The 22,072-nt window shown below is 37.4% G+C and overlaps 2 protein-coding genes across 2 annotated transcripts; both read left to right on the plus strand.

The window, feature by feature from the left end:
- Positions 1–2,621: 2,621 nt before the first annotated feature.
- LOC131302906 (uncharacterized) lies at positions 2,622–5,288 on the plus strand. The gene is made up of 2 exons (XM_058329697.1): positions 2,622–3,827; positions 3,938–5,288. Exons 1-2 carry the CDS (start codon positions 2,665–2,667, stop codon positions 5,286–5,288), a joined length of 2,514 nt encoding a protein of 837 aa, XP_058185680.1. The 5' UTR covers positions 2,622–2,664.
- A 14,398-nt stretch (positions 5,289–19,686) lies between these two features.
- On the plus strand, positions 19,687–20,145 carry LOC131302907 (probable esterase D14L). Its single transcript, XM_058329698.1, has one exon. It carries the CDS (start codon positions 19,687–19,689, stop codon positions 20,143–20,145), a length of 459 nt encoding a protein of 152 aa, XP_058185681.1.
- Positions 20,146–22,072: the final 1,927 nt, after the last annotated feature.

A 22,072-nucleotide genomic window follows, 5' to 3' on the forward strand; every position in this document is an offset into this window, starting at 1 on the left:
TTTAATATTTTTTTGGATTTGTTCTCTCCGAGAAGACAAGTATGATATAAAAAATTGACTAATTATGTAGAGATTAAAAGAAAATAATTAAAAAGACCGTACAAAAAAATCCTTGAAATAGTTAGGTCAGAGACTCAAAGAGGCCCATAATAAAAGAAAAAAAAGAAGGAACCATACGCATCCCTTCATAGTTCATATTTGATTTTTAACGCTCTTTGCCGCTTCATGGTCGATACCTGACCTCCTTTTAAACGAGTGTCAATAATGATTCATTAAAAAAATTCACGACCATTACACCCAATTGTTGGCTCATTGCTTCTCTTAGCTAATCATCATTATTCCGAAACAACTCTCCTTTCTATTTAAGAAAGGTTAATTTTGTATATTCACGTCATGACAAAAACGGGGGCGTACATGGTTATAAAAAAGGAGAGTCTGAAAATCAATTCTGTAATTGATTTTTAATTGTAAAAAGTATAAATTAATTAATTGTAAAAAGGAGCCTCTAAAGCTCTACTTTTAATTGTAAAAAGAAGTTAAAAAATCATCAATAATAATGCATGAAATTCATATAGTGTTAAAATTTAGTCGATGAGTTTTAGCAGAGTTTATGGCAATATTACCGACATCATTAATTCATTACGTGGGTTCTGGACAAATCATATGGGTGTGATACGCACGTGGATTCAGAGGAAATTCACATGGTTCTAAGACACGTGCCTGCATGGGTAGCACCTACGTATGTACACGTATACTTCAAACGCAAATTGCTATTCCCCCCCCCCCCCCCTGACACCCCACCCCCCGGCCCCACACCAAAATTACCTCCTTGCCCTTACCCTTTTCCTTTTTGTTTTCTCTTTTTTTTACCCGGGCCCCCCCCCAGCATTCCGTTTCTGTTTTCCTTTTTTTTTAAACCCGGCTGTTTTCGTTTTTTTTTTACCCGGGCCCCCCCCCCAGCATTCCGTTTCTGTTTTCCTTTTTTTTTAAACCCGGCCGTTTTCTTTTTTTTTTTACCCGGCCCCCCCCCCCCAAACATTTCCTTTCTGTTTTCCTTTTTTTTAAAACCCGGCCGTTTTCTTTTTTTTTTAACCGGCCCCGGCCCCCCCCAGCCTTCCCTTTTTGTTTTTACCCCGCCCCCAGCCTTCTCTTTTTGTTTTTTTTTTTTTTTTATCAAACTCCAGCCTTTTCTTAAAACCCAGATTATCCCCCGGCCCCCCACCCAAAAAACATCCGGCCCCCCCTCCCTTCTTAAAACACCTTCACCTTTTAAATTTTATTTTTATTTAATAAATTTTATCGTATTTATTTAATTTCTATAAATACACCGGGTAAAAAATCATGTTTTTTTGATAATTTTATTTGAAATGTTTATAATGAATTTTTTGCTCTAAGACTTTTCAACAAACACCCTAAAACTCATTATTTAGTTTCAAGACTCTCTTAGGGTGTTCATTGAAAGGCTTTGGAGGCAAAAATTTATTACGACCATTTAGGATGAAATGATCAGAAAAATAACATCTTTGCACCAGTTCAAACAGATTGAAAGTTGAAACATTTATTTTTGTAACTATATTTTTATTAGACTTAAACCTAGAATTAGATTTCAACCATAGAGCAAATATGGGGGGGGGGGGGGGGCCGGCCATATGGAGTGAGGAGAGAGGTCCTCATTTTCCTATAAATAGAACTCTTTGTGAAACCATTCAATTCACACCTTGAATCTCTCCAACTTGTCTCTCTAGAAATTTTGTGTTTGCTCTTTGTTCTTACTTTGTTCTTGGTATTATTCAGTTTCTTCTTGAGTTCTTCAAGAAACTCAACCCAAGGCCGCCACTAAACCACCACCCGATCAGCTTCTCGATCCAAAAAATTTAGTAGTTTAGTCAATATTTATTTTCGAGAGGAAAAAAAAGTATTTTGTTTTCTCTTTCGAAGCTAACGTAAGCTTACCGTAAGAAGTCAGTTCGTTCGATAGCCACATTCATCTTCTGTAAGCTACCGTAACCTTCTATTATATTTTATTTTTGTGTTTAAAAATGCATATTAAGTTAAAATACTAAAGATAGCTAGCAAACTTATTCTACTAAAATTACTGGTCTAAAGCATAAGTGGTTTCCACTCCAAAGGTGTCCGTCCATGTGACACTATGCTTTATGATCGTTTTTACAATTGTGGAGTAACCCGAGGCTAACACCCTCGAAAGTTTGTCAACAAGTCTGGCTTCGTACCGACTAAGGAAGGAATGGTGATTCTAATTGGATTCGTCCGACCATCCGACCTGGGACTTTCCTGGTTATTTCTATGTCAAACATAATCTACAAAAATTAGAATAATGATTTTCGGTGAAAATTTGGCATGGTTACTTAGGCTTTCCTCACAAACTGTGTATTTGTCAAATTTTTTAGGAACGCCGCAGCGAAAAATTCGGGAAGGAACAATGGATGACTACAACTTTTCAATTTCAGATAGTTGGTCATTTGAGAATGATATTCGTAGTGAGGAGAGTGTCTCCCACAATAGTCGCGATTATACACAAGAATTTACCACCGACCAGGTTAGTTTTCACTGTTATTGTTTTGCATATTCGTTATTTATGTTAAGACTGGTTAATGTTGTATTTATACATTTTTTTTTATATAGATTTTTGAAAGTAGAGAAGATATGTTAGCTTGGGCACGGAGCGTTGGTCTAAAATATGGTATTGTGGTGGTTATTTTAAATTCTGCTAAGTTAAAAGGCGGCAAATTGCCGAAGTGCATTCTTGGTTGCGAAAGAGGAGGAAAGTACGAACCGCCACGGTATTTGGTTGAAGGGCAATCCTTGCAAAGAAATACTGGGACTAGAAAATGCGATTGCCCATTTCAACTGCGAGGTATACCACAACATCCATACGGTATCAGGTGGGGTTTAGAGGTTATTAGTGGTGTCCATAACCATGAAATAGCAAAACATATTGAGGGCCACGAGTACCCGTCAAGGCTAAAACCAATAGAGAAACAATTTGTGGTCGACATGGCCAACAGTACTGCGCCTCGTGAGATTCTTAATATTTTGAAGCAAAAAGACCCGTCAAACACTACGGGAATCAAGAGCATTTATAACACCATTTTTTCAAACAAAGCAGCCAAACTGGACGGTTTAACTCCTATTCAGTATGTCATACGTCAATTACTTAAGGAACATTACCTCCATCAATTTCTTACAAATCCGGATACTAACGAAATCACAGATATTATTTGGGTTCATCCTATGAGTCTAGAGCTATCTGTCAACTTTCCGTCTGTACTGATCATTGACGCCACGTACAAGACCAATGAGTATCGAAAACCACTATTGGAGGTTGTGGGTATCACATCCACATGGCGAACTTACTCGCTTATGTTCGCTTATCTTAGTAATGAGAGAGAAGAGACATTGACATGGGCATTGGATAACTTAAAAAACTGGATGCTTCAAAAGGGGGCGTCGATGCCATTGGTGTTTGTTTCAGATCGGGATTTAGCGCTTATGAACGCCATTGAAACATGTTTCCCTACGGCACGTCACATCTTGTGTATTTGGCACATAAATCAGTGCGTCATGAAGAACTGCAGCCGTGTGCTTGGTTCGGAATGGAAGCGCTTCGTCAAGTCATGGCACTCGCTTATCAATTCATCTACACCTTCGTCTTTCGAACATAAGTGGCAAGCCATGTGCGACGATTTTCGCCAGTTTCCGTATGTCATAACTTACCTGTGGCAAACATGGTTAAGGTCGTACAAAGAGCGGTTTGTTTCAGCATGGACAGATACATGTATGCACCTCGGAAGCAATTCAAGTCAAAGGTAAAATCGCTTTTTCACTTTCCTATTAAAATTTTGTGTATTTCTCTACTATACTAAGAAATACTTTTTGATACTTTCCTATTTAAACACAGTGCATTATTCTATTACAGGGCAGAGTCTGCACATGCGAGGCTAAAGCTATATTTAGGGGATACCATGTCATCACTACAAACATCTTTTGATAAAATACATAAGATGTTGAAAAATCAGTTCGGGGAAATTAAGAAGTCGTTCGAGAAATCATTGAACATTCCACGCCACAAACAATTACGTGACGACATTTTTGATCAGGTAAGGTGTCGTATTTCATTAGAGGCAATGGAGTTCATACATGATCAGCTAGAAACCGCTTTAGAAGTATCCCCCCACATTGTTGGCTATTGCAACTGTACGATCAAAATCACACACGGATTGCCATGCATGCACGATCTTGCATATTATCGTTCCATTTCCACTCCAATTCCGCTATGGAGTATCCACGCTCATTGGACTAGGTTGTCTATGCACGCAACCGAGTTTAATGAGGAGGGAGCACGATCTGACAGGACATCTCAGGTCGTTGAGATATTAGATGGGATGGATCCACCTATGCGAGAGCATATCATAGACAGGATTATCGATATGGCAGATCCATCTCGTAGCACAATTCGACCTCCATCGTACAACACAGAACATAGAGGTCGACCTACAGGTAGAGATGAGCAAAGTACACGTCGCATACCTTCTTTCTCAGAAGCATCCACTTCAGGATCAAGGACTGCAACATCGCGAGTGAGAGGGAGAGGGAGACGTGGGAGGGGTTCGGGGGTTCGCAACACTCAATTTATAGTTCCATCCATCATTGATCCCTACATTCAACGATTACCTCAGGCTTATCAGCGTTATATTTCCCACACTGTTGACGTGCTTGGTGATGGTCATTGTGGATTCAGGGCGATAGCTGCACTAATCGGGTATAGTGAAAATGATTGGAGTCGAGTACGAGAGGAGCTTATTGAAGAGATTCAACAAAATTATTATCTATACACCGAGATTTATCCAGTAAATGATTGGGCAAAGCATCTACTAATTTTACTAAATTGGTTCGAGCCTACGGCACCAAAGGATCACTGGATGGAGGCTATGACTTTGGGAGTTGTCATCGCAACAAGGTACAACCTAGTACTGCATACATTTGATGAGGATGTTTACGGTTGTTTTACTCATTTGCCATTGAGGTCCCCTCCAGTTTCAGTCGAATACCGCCGGGAAATTGCTATTGCCCGTGTTAACAACGATCACTTCGTGCAAATTTTCTTAGAACCTAATTACCCTGTACCACCCATCCCAATATGGTGGGAGGAGCATTCATCGGATGAAGCTAAAGGATGGGCTGCCAGTTATGAAACACGTTTGCTATTGTGGTACGAAGTAATGGGTATAAGCATGCCGGGAGCAGCATTTGGAGGAGATATTGATTAAAATTTGTGTTTTTATGTATTTTCATGTTTTGACAATATGTACTCAATTATAATAAAATGAAATTTTATTTCAATTTATTATTGTTCATTACAAGTTATTTTTATTATTCATTGTTAAGACTAATTAACTAATTAAAATAATATAAATTTATTAAGCATAAAGTCAATTTTAATTGAAAATAGAATTTGAGTTAACCAAAAAAAAAATAAAGAAGGGAGGTAAAGGGGAAAAGAAACAAATAAAGAAAATAGAAAAGATTATTAAAATAATAAAAAAAAAGTTCAAAGTAGAAGGAATCAAAAGAAAATAAAGAGAAAAAAACGAAAAAAAAATTCTACCAGAAAAAAAAACAAAAGAAAATAAAGAAGAAAAAAGAAGAAAAAAAAAAAGTAAATGGAATGTGGGGGAAGCAGGAGAACGGGAGGGGGAGGGGGAGAAAAAAGAAAGAAAAAAAAAAGTAAAAGGAAAGAGAGGAGAGCAGCAGAACGGGAGGGGGGGGGGGAGGGGTAATATGGGAAATGGGGTGTGGGGCCGGGGGGGGTGGGGTGTCAGGGGGGGGGGGGGAAAAGCAGCCCTCACTTCAAACTTGGATAAAGAAGAAAAAAACAGCTAGCTTTCAGCAATCCGATGAGCTAGCTAGCTTGTGTTTATTTTCTTTTTCTAGCTTTCAGTAATTTCTAAGTAGTATTAGAGTATCAACAGTAGAATAAGTAAATATAAATAATCAAAATATGTCACATCAGTTTTTGATTATTCTTTTAAAGGTTGTTGAAGTTAGCAATGTCAAATTCCACATTTGGTATTTTTTGACCATAATCAAAATCAATGGGCCCTCCAAACTTTTTTTCTTCATTTCAAACATATTTTTTGAAAAAACGATTTTTGAAGGAAAAAAAAACAGTTTATGTTAGAAACAGTTTTAAAAAAAATAGTTTTTTGAAATAAAAAATAGTTTTTCAAAAAAAACACTTTGTTCACTTAAAAAAACTGTAAATACAATTTTGAGAAATTTTGAAAGAATTATATTTACACAAATAGTTTTGAAATTTTAAAAACTATAAATACAGTTTTTTTAAAACAGATTTTGTGTAAAAAACAGTTTTCTATAAAAGATTTTTGAAAAACACACTTTATTTACTTATAGTTTTTTAAATTTTTAAAAAAATTGTTTTTTGTAAAAAAAAAATTCTGAAAAAAACAGAAAACAAAAAATCTGAAAGTTAGAGTTTTTTAAATTTATTTTTTGAAAACATTGTTGAGAGAGAAAGAGAGAGTGGAAGAGAGAAGGTTTTTGTGTAATGTTGGTGTAGTTGATTGAGAGATAAAATTTGGTGATTGACAAAATATTGAAATATTGCTAACTTTGATTATTGAAGAGCCAAAATTTGATGAGTTGTTAAGAGGTTGCTAAGTTTGGTTATTCCAATGTGAGCACTTTTTTGATCCAACATTGCTAATTATTGAGCAATTATAAATATACACAAAATTTTAAGTAAGTGCGCTCTTACTATATTAAGTTAAGGATGTCCCTTTTCCGACCAATTTGCAATGATCCGAGCAGCTCAATATGTTCAAAACGTAGTTTTAAGGGTACTCGTAAGAAATCAGAAAAAAAAAAGACCGCAAAAGGCTTGATTCGAGCTTTGTATTTTATCGAATGTTTCAAATAAAAACTGCTCAAATCAAGCCCTTTTCGGTCTTTTTTTTTTTTGTTGATTTCTCGCGAAGATTCTTAAAATCACATTCTGAACACATTGAGCGCCCGGATCATCGAAATTTGATCAGAAAATGAGAGAAAAGGGAACGTCTATATTTTATTTATAATGAGGACAAGTAACGATCGTGGCCGCAGTATAACGGTACGGGGATTCGGTAATCGATTATTGCTGTAGAGATCCGAAAAATTTTAATTATTGAAATGCTTATTAAATGCCTAATTGAGAAAATAGGATTTTATTTTATGGTTATTTGAATTAAGGATTGAAGTGAGAGAATAGAAACTTGAGGGTGTGTGTGTGTGATTTAAAGATATAGGAGTATATATAGGAGTGTGTGTGTGTAGGAGATAATTATATCTTCCATTCTCTCTCTCTCTCTCTCTCTCTCTCTCTCTCTCTCTCTCTCTCTCTCACGCCGTCCTCTCTTTCTCTCTAGCCGTGTATCTCTCTCTTCTCCTCTCACTCAAAATTCTTTCAAGACCTCAAGAATCTCAGAGATTAACCTCCCTTCAACCTTCCAATCACATTCTTGAACTCGGAATCCTTGGGTCAAGCTTGGAGCGGAGCTTTGAAGTTCAAAGAGGCTAGGGCTCGTTCAAATCTCGTAGATCTTGGTTATTGTCGCGAGGTAGGGACTTCTTTAACTCTTTTATGTGTTTATATGTTGTTGTGGTGTGAGAATCGAGCTTTGATCGTCTCCCTTTGTTCATTTGAAAGCTGTCAGAAAATTGCAGAAATCGCCCGAAATCGCTTCGGGATCGATCCCCAAGCATGAGGGATTGATCCCTCTTTCAAATCTGGACATTTTCACCTTGGGGATTGATCCCCAAGAGAGGAGGGATCGATCCCTTCCCTCTCTGGAAATTTTGCTCGCTTTCTGGGTTTCAGCCCAACTTCAAATGGCCATAACTTCCTTGTCCAATGTCCGATTCATGCAAACTTTATATCGATTCGATGGTCTTAAAGTTAGCTTTTCATTGCCACCAAAATCACCTTAAGGCTCTGAGTATACAAAAAGTTATGACCATTAGAGTGGGGGTGTGTCGGTCTCCCAACATCCGTTGGCTACTCCTATGATTCTTGTTTTGTCATTATGACTTCCTATGATTAGTGGATGATATTCTTGATCCATTGGCCTTCCATTGGTGAGGAACAAATAGGAAATTACTTGGTTAAAATGTCAATAAGATGCAACTTATGACTGAATGATGACTTGTGAACGTTTGTGGCATATTTGTAATATTGTTGGCATGTCGTGACATACTTCATGAATGAATGTGGTTTTGGGAAAGCCCTAACTTGTATATCGAGTGAGGGGATGGTTGTTTGGGTCAGTGGTCAAATTAGAAAGTCTCGTAACACAAGGGGTGGTAATACGAAGACTTAGATGGTCTCGTAACGCAAGGAGTGGAAATATAGAGATCCTAGATGTTGGTGCACACCGTAACGCTAGGGGTGGTAATACGGTAACCCTTGTGGGGTTAAACTGTAACACAAGGGGTGGAAATACAGTCGGTGGAGATTGGTGTTAGTGAGTCGTGTCGAAGTTGTTGATTTGTTTGAGTATTGTGAACTATATGGCAAAATGTGATTATATGAACTATATGGCATAATGTGATTATATGAACTATATGGTTTAACGTGATTATAGCATATCATAGAACGATTGTCTTGAATGATTGGCATATCCTTGAATTGATTGTATTTCGTCGTTTGAGCTAAATCTTCTTGTTTCCTTTCCTTTGCACTTATCACCATATTTGCATATAGAATTGGTAAAGATCTTCCTACTGGGCTAGTGTAGCTCAACCTAATCTTTCTTTTCAGGATTAAATGCTGGACAATAACTCTCATGCAATGTGTGTTTGGGAATGAAGGACTTTTTTGGAAGCTAACCTCACGTAGTTACTTAAGCATCTTGTATTAACGTTATTTTGACTGAGATGTATTTGTAACATAACTTGTCAATCCTTTTGACTAAACATTTGCAATATTCTAAACAGGTTCGTACTTGTATTTCAGTATATTTGGGGCCGAAGTGCCTAAGTTGTAAGACTTTAATCTTGGGGACTTGATTTGTAATTTAAGACAGGTGGAAACTCTTTTGGGCAATATGTATGATATGCGAGGATCTTTTATTAAAATATATTATAGAATTATGTTGAAAATCGAGGGCGTGACAAATTGGTATCAGAGCGTCTAAGTTTGAATGCTTTGAGACCGTGGGGAGACTTCTAGTCTCATGGGTTCAAAATGTCACGTCTTTTGAATGACATATGTGTGCTTATGTGAATCGACATTTCTTGGACAATGTGACATTGCATTCATTATCACATGATTGGTTTAGTCATGTTGGCACGTGTAAAAGGGGGGAATGTGAGGACTTGGTAGTTGTTGTATGTCTTATTCAATATTTCATTACTGCATGGTATTGATGAATGAGGTGTATATGCGATCATTTGCCTTTCGCTTACATGCTTATGTGCTTCATGCTATGTGAAGTATATGCTTGTGTGACCCAACTTGCTTAAAGATGACTTGTTTGTATTTTTGTGTGGTGTATGAATTCGGGCCTAACTAAGGGATCGGTTTGAGTTGTTAGGGTACCATAACATTTGACTCAAATTTGAGTTTGTGAACTCTTGTGAGGTTGAAGATTGTGCATGATGTACTTACTTGAGGAAGTCTAAATGGGATGTGAGGTGTTGGAGTAATTGTTCACTTGCGTTAAAAAAAAAAAAAAAAAAAACTTGGTGAGTCATGGACATATAGTTACAGTAAAGATAAAGTAAGAATTATGGAGTTGATTTGAGTCTTCGAGTTAATTGTTTTGATGATTTTGTGCATGGGATTCATGGAGGTTGGTTGACAAAGGAAACTTAGAAGGTTAATCACTTTTGGCATCTTCTAAAAGAAACATGTGTTTAGTTATCGTTCTCACTTGCTAATTTGATTCTAAAAGGGATTCGTTGGTTTGAGACCAAGGTTGAGAACTAGAGCGTGATGACTGATTTTAGTGTTTTAGCTAAAATGGTAAAGTTTGAATGTATAGTGCATTTAATATGCTCATGTTAAGTAATATCTTGAATGCTAAATGCGACTAGATTTGGTATATATAAAACTCAGTCTCCTAATTTTTTTTTTTTAAGTACCTACATTTGGGTGTTCAATTTGAAGTACGGCTGGCCACCGGGACTTCAAGATTGGATATCTTGAACGAGGGCTCGGTAAAAGATTTTCCTTCTGCTATGGAACTAAAAAAATGGATAGACTAGGTGATAGCTTAGTAATAGATTTTGTGCTCGTTTGATGATTTCACACTTTTGAAGATGAGATTACCTTAATGTGAACATTATAGTTGCAAAAAGCTAAAGAGGAAGATTACAAGGAGTATGCATGCGTAATGATTCGGTGTTACCTGATAAGTTTATTGTGGATATGTGTCTCTATATTTCAAAGATGTGTGTTTTTTTGTCTTGGTAGGAAATTGCTAAGTTTATTAATAAAACTAGTAAGAAAGTTGTCTATAGTGACTTCTATAAGTTCAATTTAATATCAAAACATGGTGTAAAGTGTTAAAACCCTTAGCTAAAAGAAACCAACCTGTTGGTCCTCACGCAACCCGAGAGGGGGGGGGGGGGGGGGGGGGGGGGGGGGGGGGGGGGGGGGATGAATTGGGTATCTCAATTATAATGCGGAATAAAAAGCTAATTGCAAGATAAAAATAAAGCAAACCAAATTGTCCTAAGTAAGATTCAAAGATTATCAAATTATGCAAGCAATATAAATATGCAAAGCGAAAAATTAAAGAGAGTAGGGAAGAGAGAATCAAACACAAAGATTTATAGTGGTTCGATCCGCAACTTCACGGCCTAGTCCACTCCCCAAGTGTCCAACTTGAGATTTGCTGCACTATCTCTAATAGTTACAATCTTCTAGCTTTGCGGATACTAGATAACCTTTACAACGAGCAATTATCCCCAATTGCTCCGACTAATTTTGACTCCGGTGCTAGTCACACCTAACCCAACTAGTTTTGACTCCAGTGCTAGTAACACCTAATCACCAAGTGATTTTCTCTCCAAAACCACTCACAAAAAGTAATCACTCACAAGAGTATGAATAAGGGTGTACAATCCCTTTTTACAATAAAGATCAAAATAGGAGCTCTCTCACACAAGTGTATGGATATCAAGATATAGAATCTGAGTATTGAGAGATTTAATCAGAATGTGCCTTGGAGTATTTTTCGTGAAGCTCTCCTCTGCATCCCTTTAATCTTCCTTGGCCTTTTATATATATATATCCTTTAACCAATGACCATGGAAGCACCACTTCATATTTGGAAATCAATTACACAATTCCGTCCTTTTTCACACTGGTCGTTAGGAACCCATTTAGGTAGCCATATTCCACTTGACTTGTTCCCATCATTTAGCCGTTAGAGATAATTCTTTTAGTCAACAAAAATGTAGCCAATCAATTATCTAGTTTCCATTTCTTTGCCACCAAAATGCAAGCCATTTGTAAATAGAGAAGTTCTATTAGCCGTTGGAAATATAAAATCATGCAACCAATAATTCCATCCATTTGAATCAATCTCTAGCCAATTAAGTTAGGAGAAGATTTGTCCTTAATCTTTCTCCTTTCAATTTATCTGGGCTATTGAAGATAGTGATTTGGTGTAGCAATGTTTCCAATGTACTTCAACCAAATCCTACAAAATAAACATGAATTCAAATGAGTACCAAATATCACAATATTAATTATATTTCAATTCCAATATGTTTTGTTATCATCAAAATCAATAAGGTATTCTATAGAAACCTTTGGGCTAACACAACCGTCTTTCGAGGTTGGGTGCTTTGAATGTTTTGGTTGAATAACTACTTGATCTTGAAGAAAGTGTTTCAGTAACGTTGTAGTCATTGTTGAGATTGCTGCGATAGTGTCGTTATAGTGGGTTGGTGGGAAAATAGTGGTGGTATCAGCTTGTAAAAAAAAAAAAAAAAAGAGGGAAAATTAAGGACAATTGTAAGGATGTAACTCAAGTCGAGTGATCAATGTTAGTTATGCGGTAAGAAACTTGTTTAAAGCTAGGGCGAAACGAATGTTATCTATTATAGTTGATAACGAAGTGGAGTGTAGTCGGTGTCCAGAATTAGAATGGTGGAAATTTTGGGGTGATTGGCGATTGGGGAAGGTGGATGCTATGAGTTAAGAAATTTGAGTTTAGAGATCGCGTACGAGGATATTCTGTGACATAAACTTGAGACTGACAACCATGGAGGACGTGAACACTTACTATGAAATCACATGATGATGGATTGAAGTTATACGATGAGAGATCAGGATTGAAATGAAAAATAGATCAAAAGGGATTGAATAGATGAATATATATATATATATATATATATATATATATATATATATATATATATATATATATATAATGACAACTTAAGGGCTAAAAGGTTAATGTGAGAGCGTCCGTGATGCCGTGATTATTGATTCACTTATATTAGATGGCTTGATGTCGCTATACAAGATTGAATCTTAGATATTTATTAGATACGTGGGGTGCGATAAATGGATTGTTATTATCAACCTATTGTGATATGATATGCATTTTGGGTTAGAACTTCTGTGGTATAAATAATATGCATTGTCGATGTATTGAGTCGCGTTAGAATAATTTGATGTGGAAATTATTTGGTTGATGATGACGATGAGTTGATTTGCTATGTGAAAGATTTGATTTTGTGTCCTTACTGAAGTTGGTTTGATGGATGTGATTCATTATAAATTGGGGTTAGACAAATATTTGGTATTGAAGTTGTTCTAATGAATAAGATTGTGTGGTAGTAGCAAAGGAAATTGGAAGGTAAGTATTTTGCTGCAACGCAAGGGGTGGAAATGCAGAGTGTTATGAGTATGAGTCCATGAGCTAAATTGTGAAATGTCGTTGTTCATGCCTTAGTTGCGTGTTGTTACTCTCAAAACTTGAAATCTGTGGTTATGATGGGTCCAAAAAAAAAAAGGGCGGAGACAAGACAAATGCTTGGAAATTGGAAGGTTTTATATGAAAATGGTTTTGATAACCGCTAATGGGAATTTGGTTGAAACAGAGTAATCATATAAGAATGGTGAACTTGAGTCGATAGAGTAGGTTGCAAAAAAAAAAAATGTGTGTGTGTGTTTGCTGTCTTTCTCTTTCTCTATAGCCTTCTCGATTATTATGGTTTTATTATTCTGGTATCAACTTGGTATGTTGTTTGGTAAGAAGACTTATTGATACTTGAGGTGCGATTGTCATCGTGAAAAGTTTATGAGAAATGATTGCATGTTTTTTTTTTATAAAAAAAAAATAGGGAAAGAAGCTTAGCGTAATGGGATTTTGGTAGGTGATTACTTAAGCCCGAAGGATAAGTTGTGGGTGTGTGAAGATGAGTGAAACCATGGCATGCTGCCATTAACATGAAAATGTAGGAATGAGGGGACACGAGGGAAGACACGATAAGTGTTGACCGGAGGTTTACGAGGTTAAACAGGGTAGTCGTGTGAGTTCTTTGATGTTGTATTACAGTTTGATTCGAAGTGTCCTTGTTATCTATGTGGTTGGAATCTAGCATATGTTCTCTTTTGATAGCATCAACGATATATGAGGAACTAAGTTTGAGGAGGGTAGAGTAAATTTATTTGACTTCAAAAAATCTTCCATGCTACTCTTTTGTATAACATGATCAGGGAACTAGATGCGAGAGGCTTCCGCGGTATATCAATCCCTAGTTCAGAGTCGTTACTAGCTCGTAGTAAGAAAAATAGTGGATTTGAGAGCTTACCTAGATTGTTTCAATATTGTATCGCAAGACACGTGTACTAGGAGGAATAAAATGCATGATTTACTGAGCAACTAGGCCCTTGAAATCGAAAGAAGTGTTAATAGCCTTGAAGTGTAAGGAGTTTAACTTTGATGAGTTGGTGTTCATTACGGAACCGAGGATGATAAATCAGCTTGTAGTTTGATCATTGAATCTTGGGTTACTTACGAAGCTAAGTTTAATTTGGATCTGTGGTGATTATGAACCTTGTTTGTAATTAGGTCACTCCTATTCTAAGAGTTTTAGTTCTTTTTTCAACAAACCATGCAAACTCAACTATAATCTTGTGGGGATACCTTTGAATCTAGATGCCGCAAGGTTGAAATGTTTAAATCGTGGTTTTGAAGTCAAAATGGTTCTTGTGACTTCGGAGGATTTAGTCTTATGCAATAAGAAAAGAGACTAATTTCTGTTGTATGAAGCGTATAATAGATCAAGTGGTACCAGGTGATTAAATGACTTTTAAAAATTCACTCAGAATGCCAATAGGTAGATGAGAACTTCCTTGATTTTATTACGGTAGAGATTATTTGAGTACTCTAGTCTAGTATGTGAAAATTCTGATTTATTGGTTGATGTTGATTGAGGAAGAGGAGGATCGGAGTTTTTATGAACATTTTGATGCGTCCTTCATGGTATGTTGAGTACTTATTCGAATAAGATACACGGAATAGGAATGCGAATGAAAGAATTTAGAGAACGTAGGGGCACAAGTGGTTAGATCTCGATGTGATTATCGTATGATTATACGAGAATTAGAACTATTGTATAAATGTTCGAACTTAGGGTATCAGTGAACATCGTAATTTGATAAGGAGGATTAGAGGTTGACGCATATCCTGAGGAGAAACCAACATGTATCCTAGATTCGCGCGAGCAAGTTTTGAGGGGTAAGACCATCCTGTTGGTATGAGTTCTTTGGAGAAATCGAGGTTGGGAAGAACCGACTTAGGAAAAGGGAAGACGAAGTAAGAAAGAAGTATCCGCAATTGTTTCCAAATTAACCAATGTGAGTATTGTTAGGACCACAAGCCACGGTCTCTTTATGTTGGCAAATTCCAAGACAAAAACACATATTTATTTGTATCCTCATTTATCGAGTTGTATTTTATTTATTTTTGTTTCTAAAGTGTCTATTTAGGGAGTGGAAGGAAATCAAATCTTTTGTATTTGATAGGTTGAGTCTTTAGGTAATGAGAGTGGAAGACAATCGAGAAGATCAAGGCAAGAGAATTTCGGCATATAGGAGCCATATTTTGAAAGGCAATTTCAAGGGTAAAGTTGGTCCATCCACTGGGCTTATAAATACATGGTTCAAATTATTATTTCTCTGATCGATAAAAACAAGAGATACGACAGCCAAGGGATATTGCGTGAGTGTCGAAAATCAATCCAGAAACATGTTCTCCTTTAATCTTGGGTTTGCAAATTGACTGCGAGAACGTGATGTGCTATCTTGGAATGGCTAATTAACTGGTGAAACGTGGAAGCACTTTACAACTTTATTCCAACAAAGTTATAAAGTACTTCGGTGGATTCTGGAAGGCAAACGGGAGGCTTGTGGATTCAAGGCAGCGGCGGTCAAGCACTGGGTGTGGTGAACGTGGATTTGGCAAGTAAGTCTTAGGGCGATTTGTGAAGATTCAGAATCGTAAGGTAAAATTATTACTTGTAACCGCACAATGTTTTATAGTGTTTGATTCCTTCCCGTGGTTTTTTCCCGTTTAGGGTTTTCCACGTATATCTTGGTGTTCATCTTTTTATTGCTTCTCGTTCGTGTGATTAGCTTATTTATCGATTGGCGGATTGTTTTATTAAAAAGATAAAAATAGCAAATATTTAAATACCTAGGCGAGCTAGGATTTTTCAAGTATTAAAATTTTAACCTTATGATTGTTAACTTGTTGCTTGGTAATATGTATTGTGGCATGAGCGTGATTACTTGATGCAGATCTTATTGGGCTTGAGTGGTAAATTTCGGGACGAAATTTTTTCAAGGAGGATAGAATGTAGAGATCCGGAAAATTTTAATTATTGAAATGCTTATTAAATGCCTTATTGGGAAAATAGGATTTTATTTGGTGGTTATTTGAATTAAGGATTGAAGTGAGAGAATAGAAACTTGAGGGTGTGTGTGTGTGATTTAAAGATATAGGAGTATATATAGGAGTGTGTGTGTAGGAGATAATTATATCTCTCATTCTCTCTCTCTCTCTCTCTCACGCCATCCTCTCTCTCTCTCTCTAGCCGTGTATCTCTCTCTCTTCTCCTCTCACTCAAAACTCTTTCAAGACCTCAAGAATCTTAGAGATTAACCTCCCTTCAACCTTCCAATCACGTTCTTGAACTCGGAATCCTTGGGTCAAGCTTGGAGCGGAGCTTTGAAGTTCAAAGAGGCTAGGGCTCGTTCAAATCTCGTAGATCTTGGTTATCGTCGCGAGGTAGAGACTTCTTTACCTCTTTTATGTGTTTATATGTTGTTGGGGTGTGAGAATCGAGCTTTGATCGTCTCCCTTTGTTCATTTGAAAGCTGTCAGAAAATTGCAAAAATCGCCCGAAATCGCTTAGGGATCGATCCCCAAGCATGAGGGATTGATCCCTCTTTCAAATTTGGACATTTTCACCTTGGGGATCGATCCCCAAGAGAGGAGGGATCGATCCCTCCCTTCTCTGGAAATTTTGCTCTCTTTCTGGATTTCAGCCCAACTTCAAACGGCCATAACTTCCTTGTCCAATGTCCGATTCATGCAAAATTTATATCGATTCGAAGGTCTTGAAGTTAGCTTTTCATTGCCACAAAAATCACCTTAAGGCTCTTAGTACACAGAAAGTTATGACCGTTAGAGTGGGGGTGTGTCGGTCTCCCAACATCCGTTGGCTACTCCTACGATTCTTGTTTTGTCATTATGACTTCCTATGATTAGTGGATGATATTCTTGATCCATTGGCCTTCCGTTGGTGAGGAACAAATAGGAAATTACTTGGTTAAAATGTCAATAAGATGCAACTTATGACTGAATGATGACTTGTGAACGTTTGTGGCATATTTGTAATATTGTTGGCATGTCGTGACATACTTCATGAATGAATGTGGTTTTGGGAAAGCCCTAACTTGTATATCGAGTGAGGGGATTGTTGTTTGGGTCAGTGGTCAAATTAGGAAGTCTCATAACGCAAGGGGTGGTAATACGAAGACTTAGATGGTCTCGTAACGCAAGGGGTGGAAATACGGAGATCCTAGATGTTGGTGCACACCGTAACGCTAGAGGTGGTAATACGGTGACCCTTGTGGGGTTAAACTGTTATGCAAGGGGTGGAAATACAGTCGGTGGAGATTGGTGTTAGTGAGTCGTGTTGAAGTTGTTGATTTGTTTGAGTATTGTGAACTATATGGCAAAATGTGATTATATGAACTATAAGGCATAATGTGATTATGTGAACTATATGGTTTAACGTGATTATATCATATCATAGAACGATTGTCTTGAATGATTGGCATATCCTTGAATTGATTGTATTTCGTCGTTTGAGCTAAATCTTCTTGTTTCCTTTCCTTTGCACTTATCACCATATTTGCATATAGAATTGGTAAAGATCTTCCTACTGGGCTAGTGTAGCTCAACCTAATCTTTTTTTTCAGGATTAAACGCTGGACAATAACTCTCATGCAATGTGTGTTTGGGAATGAAGGACTTTTTTGGAAGCTAACCTCACGTAGTTATTTAAGCATCTTGTATGTTATTTTGACTAAGATGTATTTGTAACGTAACTTGTCAATCCTTTTGACTAAACATTTGTAACATTCTAAATAGGTTCGTACTTGTATTTCAGTATATTTGGGGCCGAAGTGCCTAAGTTGTAAGACTTTAATCTTGGGGACTTGATTTGTAATTTAAAACAGGTGGAAACTCTTTTGGGCAATATGTATGATATGCGATGATCTTTTATTAAAATACATTATAGAATTATGTTGAAAATCGAGGTCGTGACAATTGCGGTCATTAATTTTAAATTTTTTGTTGGCAAAAAAGTTATCAAGTGCCTAAATTAGCCGTAATGGTCGAGGATCGGCCTTCACGGTTGTAACTAGTCCTTAGGGACGGATTCAAGAATATAGCCTAGTGGGAGCACTTGTTAATTATAATAGAGAAAATTTTTTTTTTTTAGTCAACCACAGTAAGATTATACAAAATCAAAGCATACATTACTAACTCCAAAAGTTTAATTATTACTTATGCTTTAAGTTAAATTAGATAAAAATGAGCACAAAATCGTAAACAAAATTTTAAAGTATGTTTTAAATAAACATCTACAAGTTTTAGAATGATCAAGTTAGTTTTGTTAATGACCTTATTTTAAAATATTTCTTCCAAACGGTTAAAAATAAAGAGAATCAAGAAAGAATAGCTCCAAATGGACAAACAACTCGTAAAATAACAAGTATAAATGTATCATATGATGAAATTCAGGCATAAGCCTAATTCTATTTGTCCATTTTCGAAATATATGCAAGTGTGTATGTTTATATATTAACGCACTCTTATAATTATGTTAATTTATACAAAAATATAAAAATATATTTTAATTTCAAGTGGGAACACGCATTCGAGTGGGGACACGTGCCCCCGTGTGACCCCCTTTGGGTCCGTCCCTGCTAGTCCCTTAATCGAAAAAGAACATAAATGTGACGTGTCGGTCGATAAACATACGATTTTTCATCTCACTGTTATATCGGGGTGTAACAGTCTTGAATGGATGCATATCAAACGATAGATTATGCAATCCTTACGAGCTATAGTTGTGGTGTTTAATACTTTAGGGTGATACTTTGTAAATTAGCTTTTTATCATTTTATATCGAGAATTCCACTTGATATTTTATCTTCAAATTAATCAAGGCCTCTGTTTTGCTGTTGCTTCTTCTTCATCGTTTCTAAAGGTTTTTGAATGATGTGGACTACTACGGACAGGGACGGAACCAGGATTTCATAAATGTGGGGGCCGAACTATGAAGAAGCAAATTTTGAAATTTAAGGTTCAAAAATCTAATAGCTATGAAGCACCGACACCTCTAGAGGTTGAGGTATCGCAGTGTCGGACACGGGGACACCGCGGGGATACGTACGGGACACGCCACGTGGCGTGTCCCATAATTTAATTTGAATTTTTCATGGGGACACCGCTGGGACACGGCGGGGACACCGATGGGGACACGACAAGGGCCAAACTATAATTTTTTTTTAAAATTTTGGAGGCCAAACTGTAATTTTTGAAAAAATTGGGGGTCAAATTGTAATTTTAAAAAAAAATTTAGGGCCAAATTATAATTTTTTTAAAATTCTTGGGTGCTAAACAATAATTATTTATTTATTTATATATATATATACACGTGGCGTGTCCCCCGGCGTGTCCGTGTCCCCATTTTTTTAGAATTCCCATGTCCCAGTGTTGGTTTCGGTGTCCGTGTCGGTATCGGTGTCCGTGTCGGTGCATCATAGTCTAATAGTTTGTTTGGTTTAGGTTTTGAAGGAGGTTTTTTGAGTAATGAGTGGAGAAAAATAGAAAGAGAAATGAGATTAATAATTGAAAGAAAACTTATGGCAGACCGTGTGCAAAGAAAGAAATTAAGTTTTGGGACCCAAAATGATCACATTTTTAAAGCATTTAAATGTCTAAATAACATTCAACACAAAATACAATATTTAGGTGTTCTTAACCAAAAAAACAAAAAACTAATATTAATATTGAAATTTGAAAGGAAAAAAAAACCCCGAAACAACGCAGGAGCCGTGGCCCCCATATGCCCATTTACAGTTTCGTCTCTGACTGCGGAGGATTCGAACAAGAAGATATCAACCAGCCACTACAAGCCATACAATCGAACTACAAGGCATGGTGCTCGGGATTCGCGCCCCTGGTGGTGGGCGGCGACATGGACTCTGTAGCGGTACAGGAGTTCAGCCAGACCTTATTCAATATGAGACCAGACATCGCGTTGAGCCTGGCCCGAACCATATTCCAAAGCGACTTGAGACCTCTGCTGTGCTACGTGACCGTGCCGTGTCACTTGATACATAGCACGAGGGACATGGCGGTGCAAGTGGAGATCGCACAGTATCTCCACCGGCACCTTGGCGGCAAGTCTGTCGTTGAGGTCATCCCGACCGAAGGGCATCTGCCGCAGCTGAGCTCACCGGATGTTGTGAATCCCGTGCTTCTTCGGCATATTCGTTTTGACATTAATGTTGCTAGTGATTAGTCCGTTCGATACTACTTTTTTGTAGCTGTATGTTGTCAATGTCCATAATTTTGTTGAGATTGATTATCGGTAGCTTACTTTTTTGCCCTATTTTATTGCTCCATTTATGAAGAGTTTAACAAAAAAAAAATGGTAATGCAGATTGTCAAGGGCTAGCTTGCGCGCACCTCGGATTAATCCCTACAGCATCTCCCACACAAGTTTATAATTTCTTACTTCTTATTCTGTGCGACAAGAAGTTCTACACTGTCTGAAAAATAAATAATACTTCAAACGTTACAATAATGGGCTCTAAATTCTCCGAATATGTACAAAAATTTTCTAAGTAAGCAATTCTTCGTCGTATACAAGTTCTCACCGGCCGGAACACACTACGCTTTCAGCGGGAACACGCCTAGCTTTGAACAGCATTAAGCCATAATGGTTTTCAGTGGGAACACGCCTAACTTTCAACGGAATTAAGAAATACTAATACATATGGCGTGAGCAACGATTAATCATTTAACGATTATTGAATACCTCAAAGACACCTAATTTGGCAACAATGTAAAAAAATCAGTAATGCAGATCCTAAAATTCAAGAGTAATTTTAGTAGAAATTCTCCAATCACTATGAAGTCTTCGCATAGTCTTGAATGAGGTTCGATACCGTCTTGAAGGAGGTTCGATACCTCAAGTCCTATCAACTCTTATGGAGTCAGTTAATGTGTGATTTTGTCTCAACTCTAATTGGACTTCACACTAGTGGACGGTGGGCGTGGATCCCCAGTAATTAGTTGAGGTGTGTCTAAGCTGACCTGAACGTCCTAAAAAATGAAGTTCGTTCAAGTTATGTAGACCGGTTTGCTTTAACCATCCCACATAATCTCATCAAGAACATTGTCCGCCTCAAAATTACCTAGCCAGAATACACCATCTTTAGAGACTTCAAACAAGTCATGAACTCCAGATTTAAGAAAGTTGCTTCTTTTTCACCAATTCAAACTGGTGGTGCCATTAATAGGCTTTGTTTCGAACCCATATGTGGACTGAAGAGGGGGATTTCTCGCAACTGTGCATCAGGTGGTGCTGTGGTGACGTCTCGTTCTCTCGGACAGTAGTTATGGCTCAAACCGGACATTCCATTGGCGGGTAGGGAGCCCCTATGGTCACGCCCAAGGGGGAGTTACTACGCTGGTCGTCCCCTCCCACCCTTTTGGTTCTAAAAAAAAAATGAAAAAATTAGAGTGAAGGTTAAATTAGGTTAAAATTAAAGTCTTGTCCTAATTTTTTAGTTGGGCTTGTTTGTTTTGGGTTGGGCCTTTTTATGGTTTTCTTGAGTTGGGCCCCTTTAAATGGTATATGTTAGGTCAAGGCCCAAGTAAATCACACCTGGAAAAAGCTTCCTATTTGTTCTGTACTCTTCATTGTTTGTTTGGTGAAACAAATGATTCATTTACCCCAAAAAAAAAAAAACTTTCTACTACCTCCGCAAAAGAATACACCGGTATCCCTCCCTATCATCGATATCCTCGACCAAAAAAAGTAGCCAAAATCGAAAACAAGAGACCAGCGAGCAAAACCAAAAGAAGCAAAAACCCCATACCCGCCCAAACTCGAAATCAAAACTCTAAAGAGAGAGAGGCTCCATCCTTGAAATCAAAATCATCCTCCAAGATAAACTCATCCTCAAAGTCATCAAGACCATGGATCCGCTCCCTTAATTCTTCCTCTCCCTTAAGTCATCTAGGTCCCCTATCTCATTAACTGTCCTTGTCGCGTTGTTGAAAATCAAGTCGTTCCTTGCTAGCCACAATGACCAAAGAATGGCAAAGAAAGTCGCCTCCCAAATGTGCCTTTCCAAATTCTGAAACCTGTTCTCGAACCACCAAATTGCTAAAATTGAGGGTCCTAATTTGCGCGCCTATGCTTAGATGCCGAGTCTGGT

Source organism: Rhododendron vialii, chromosome 10a (assembly GCF_030253575.1).
Source record: "Rhododendron vialii isolate Sample 1 chromosome 10a, ASM3025357v1".
Taxonomy (NCBI): Eukaryota; Viridiplantae; Streptophyta; class Magnoliopsida; order Ericales; family Ericaceae; genus Rhododendron; species Rhododendron vialii.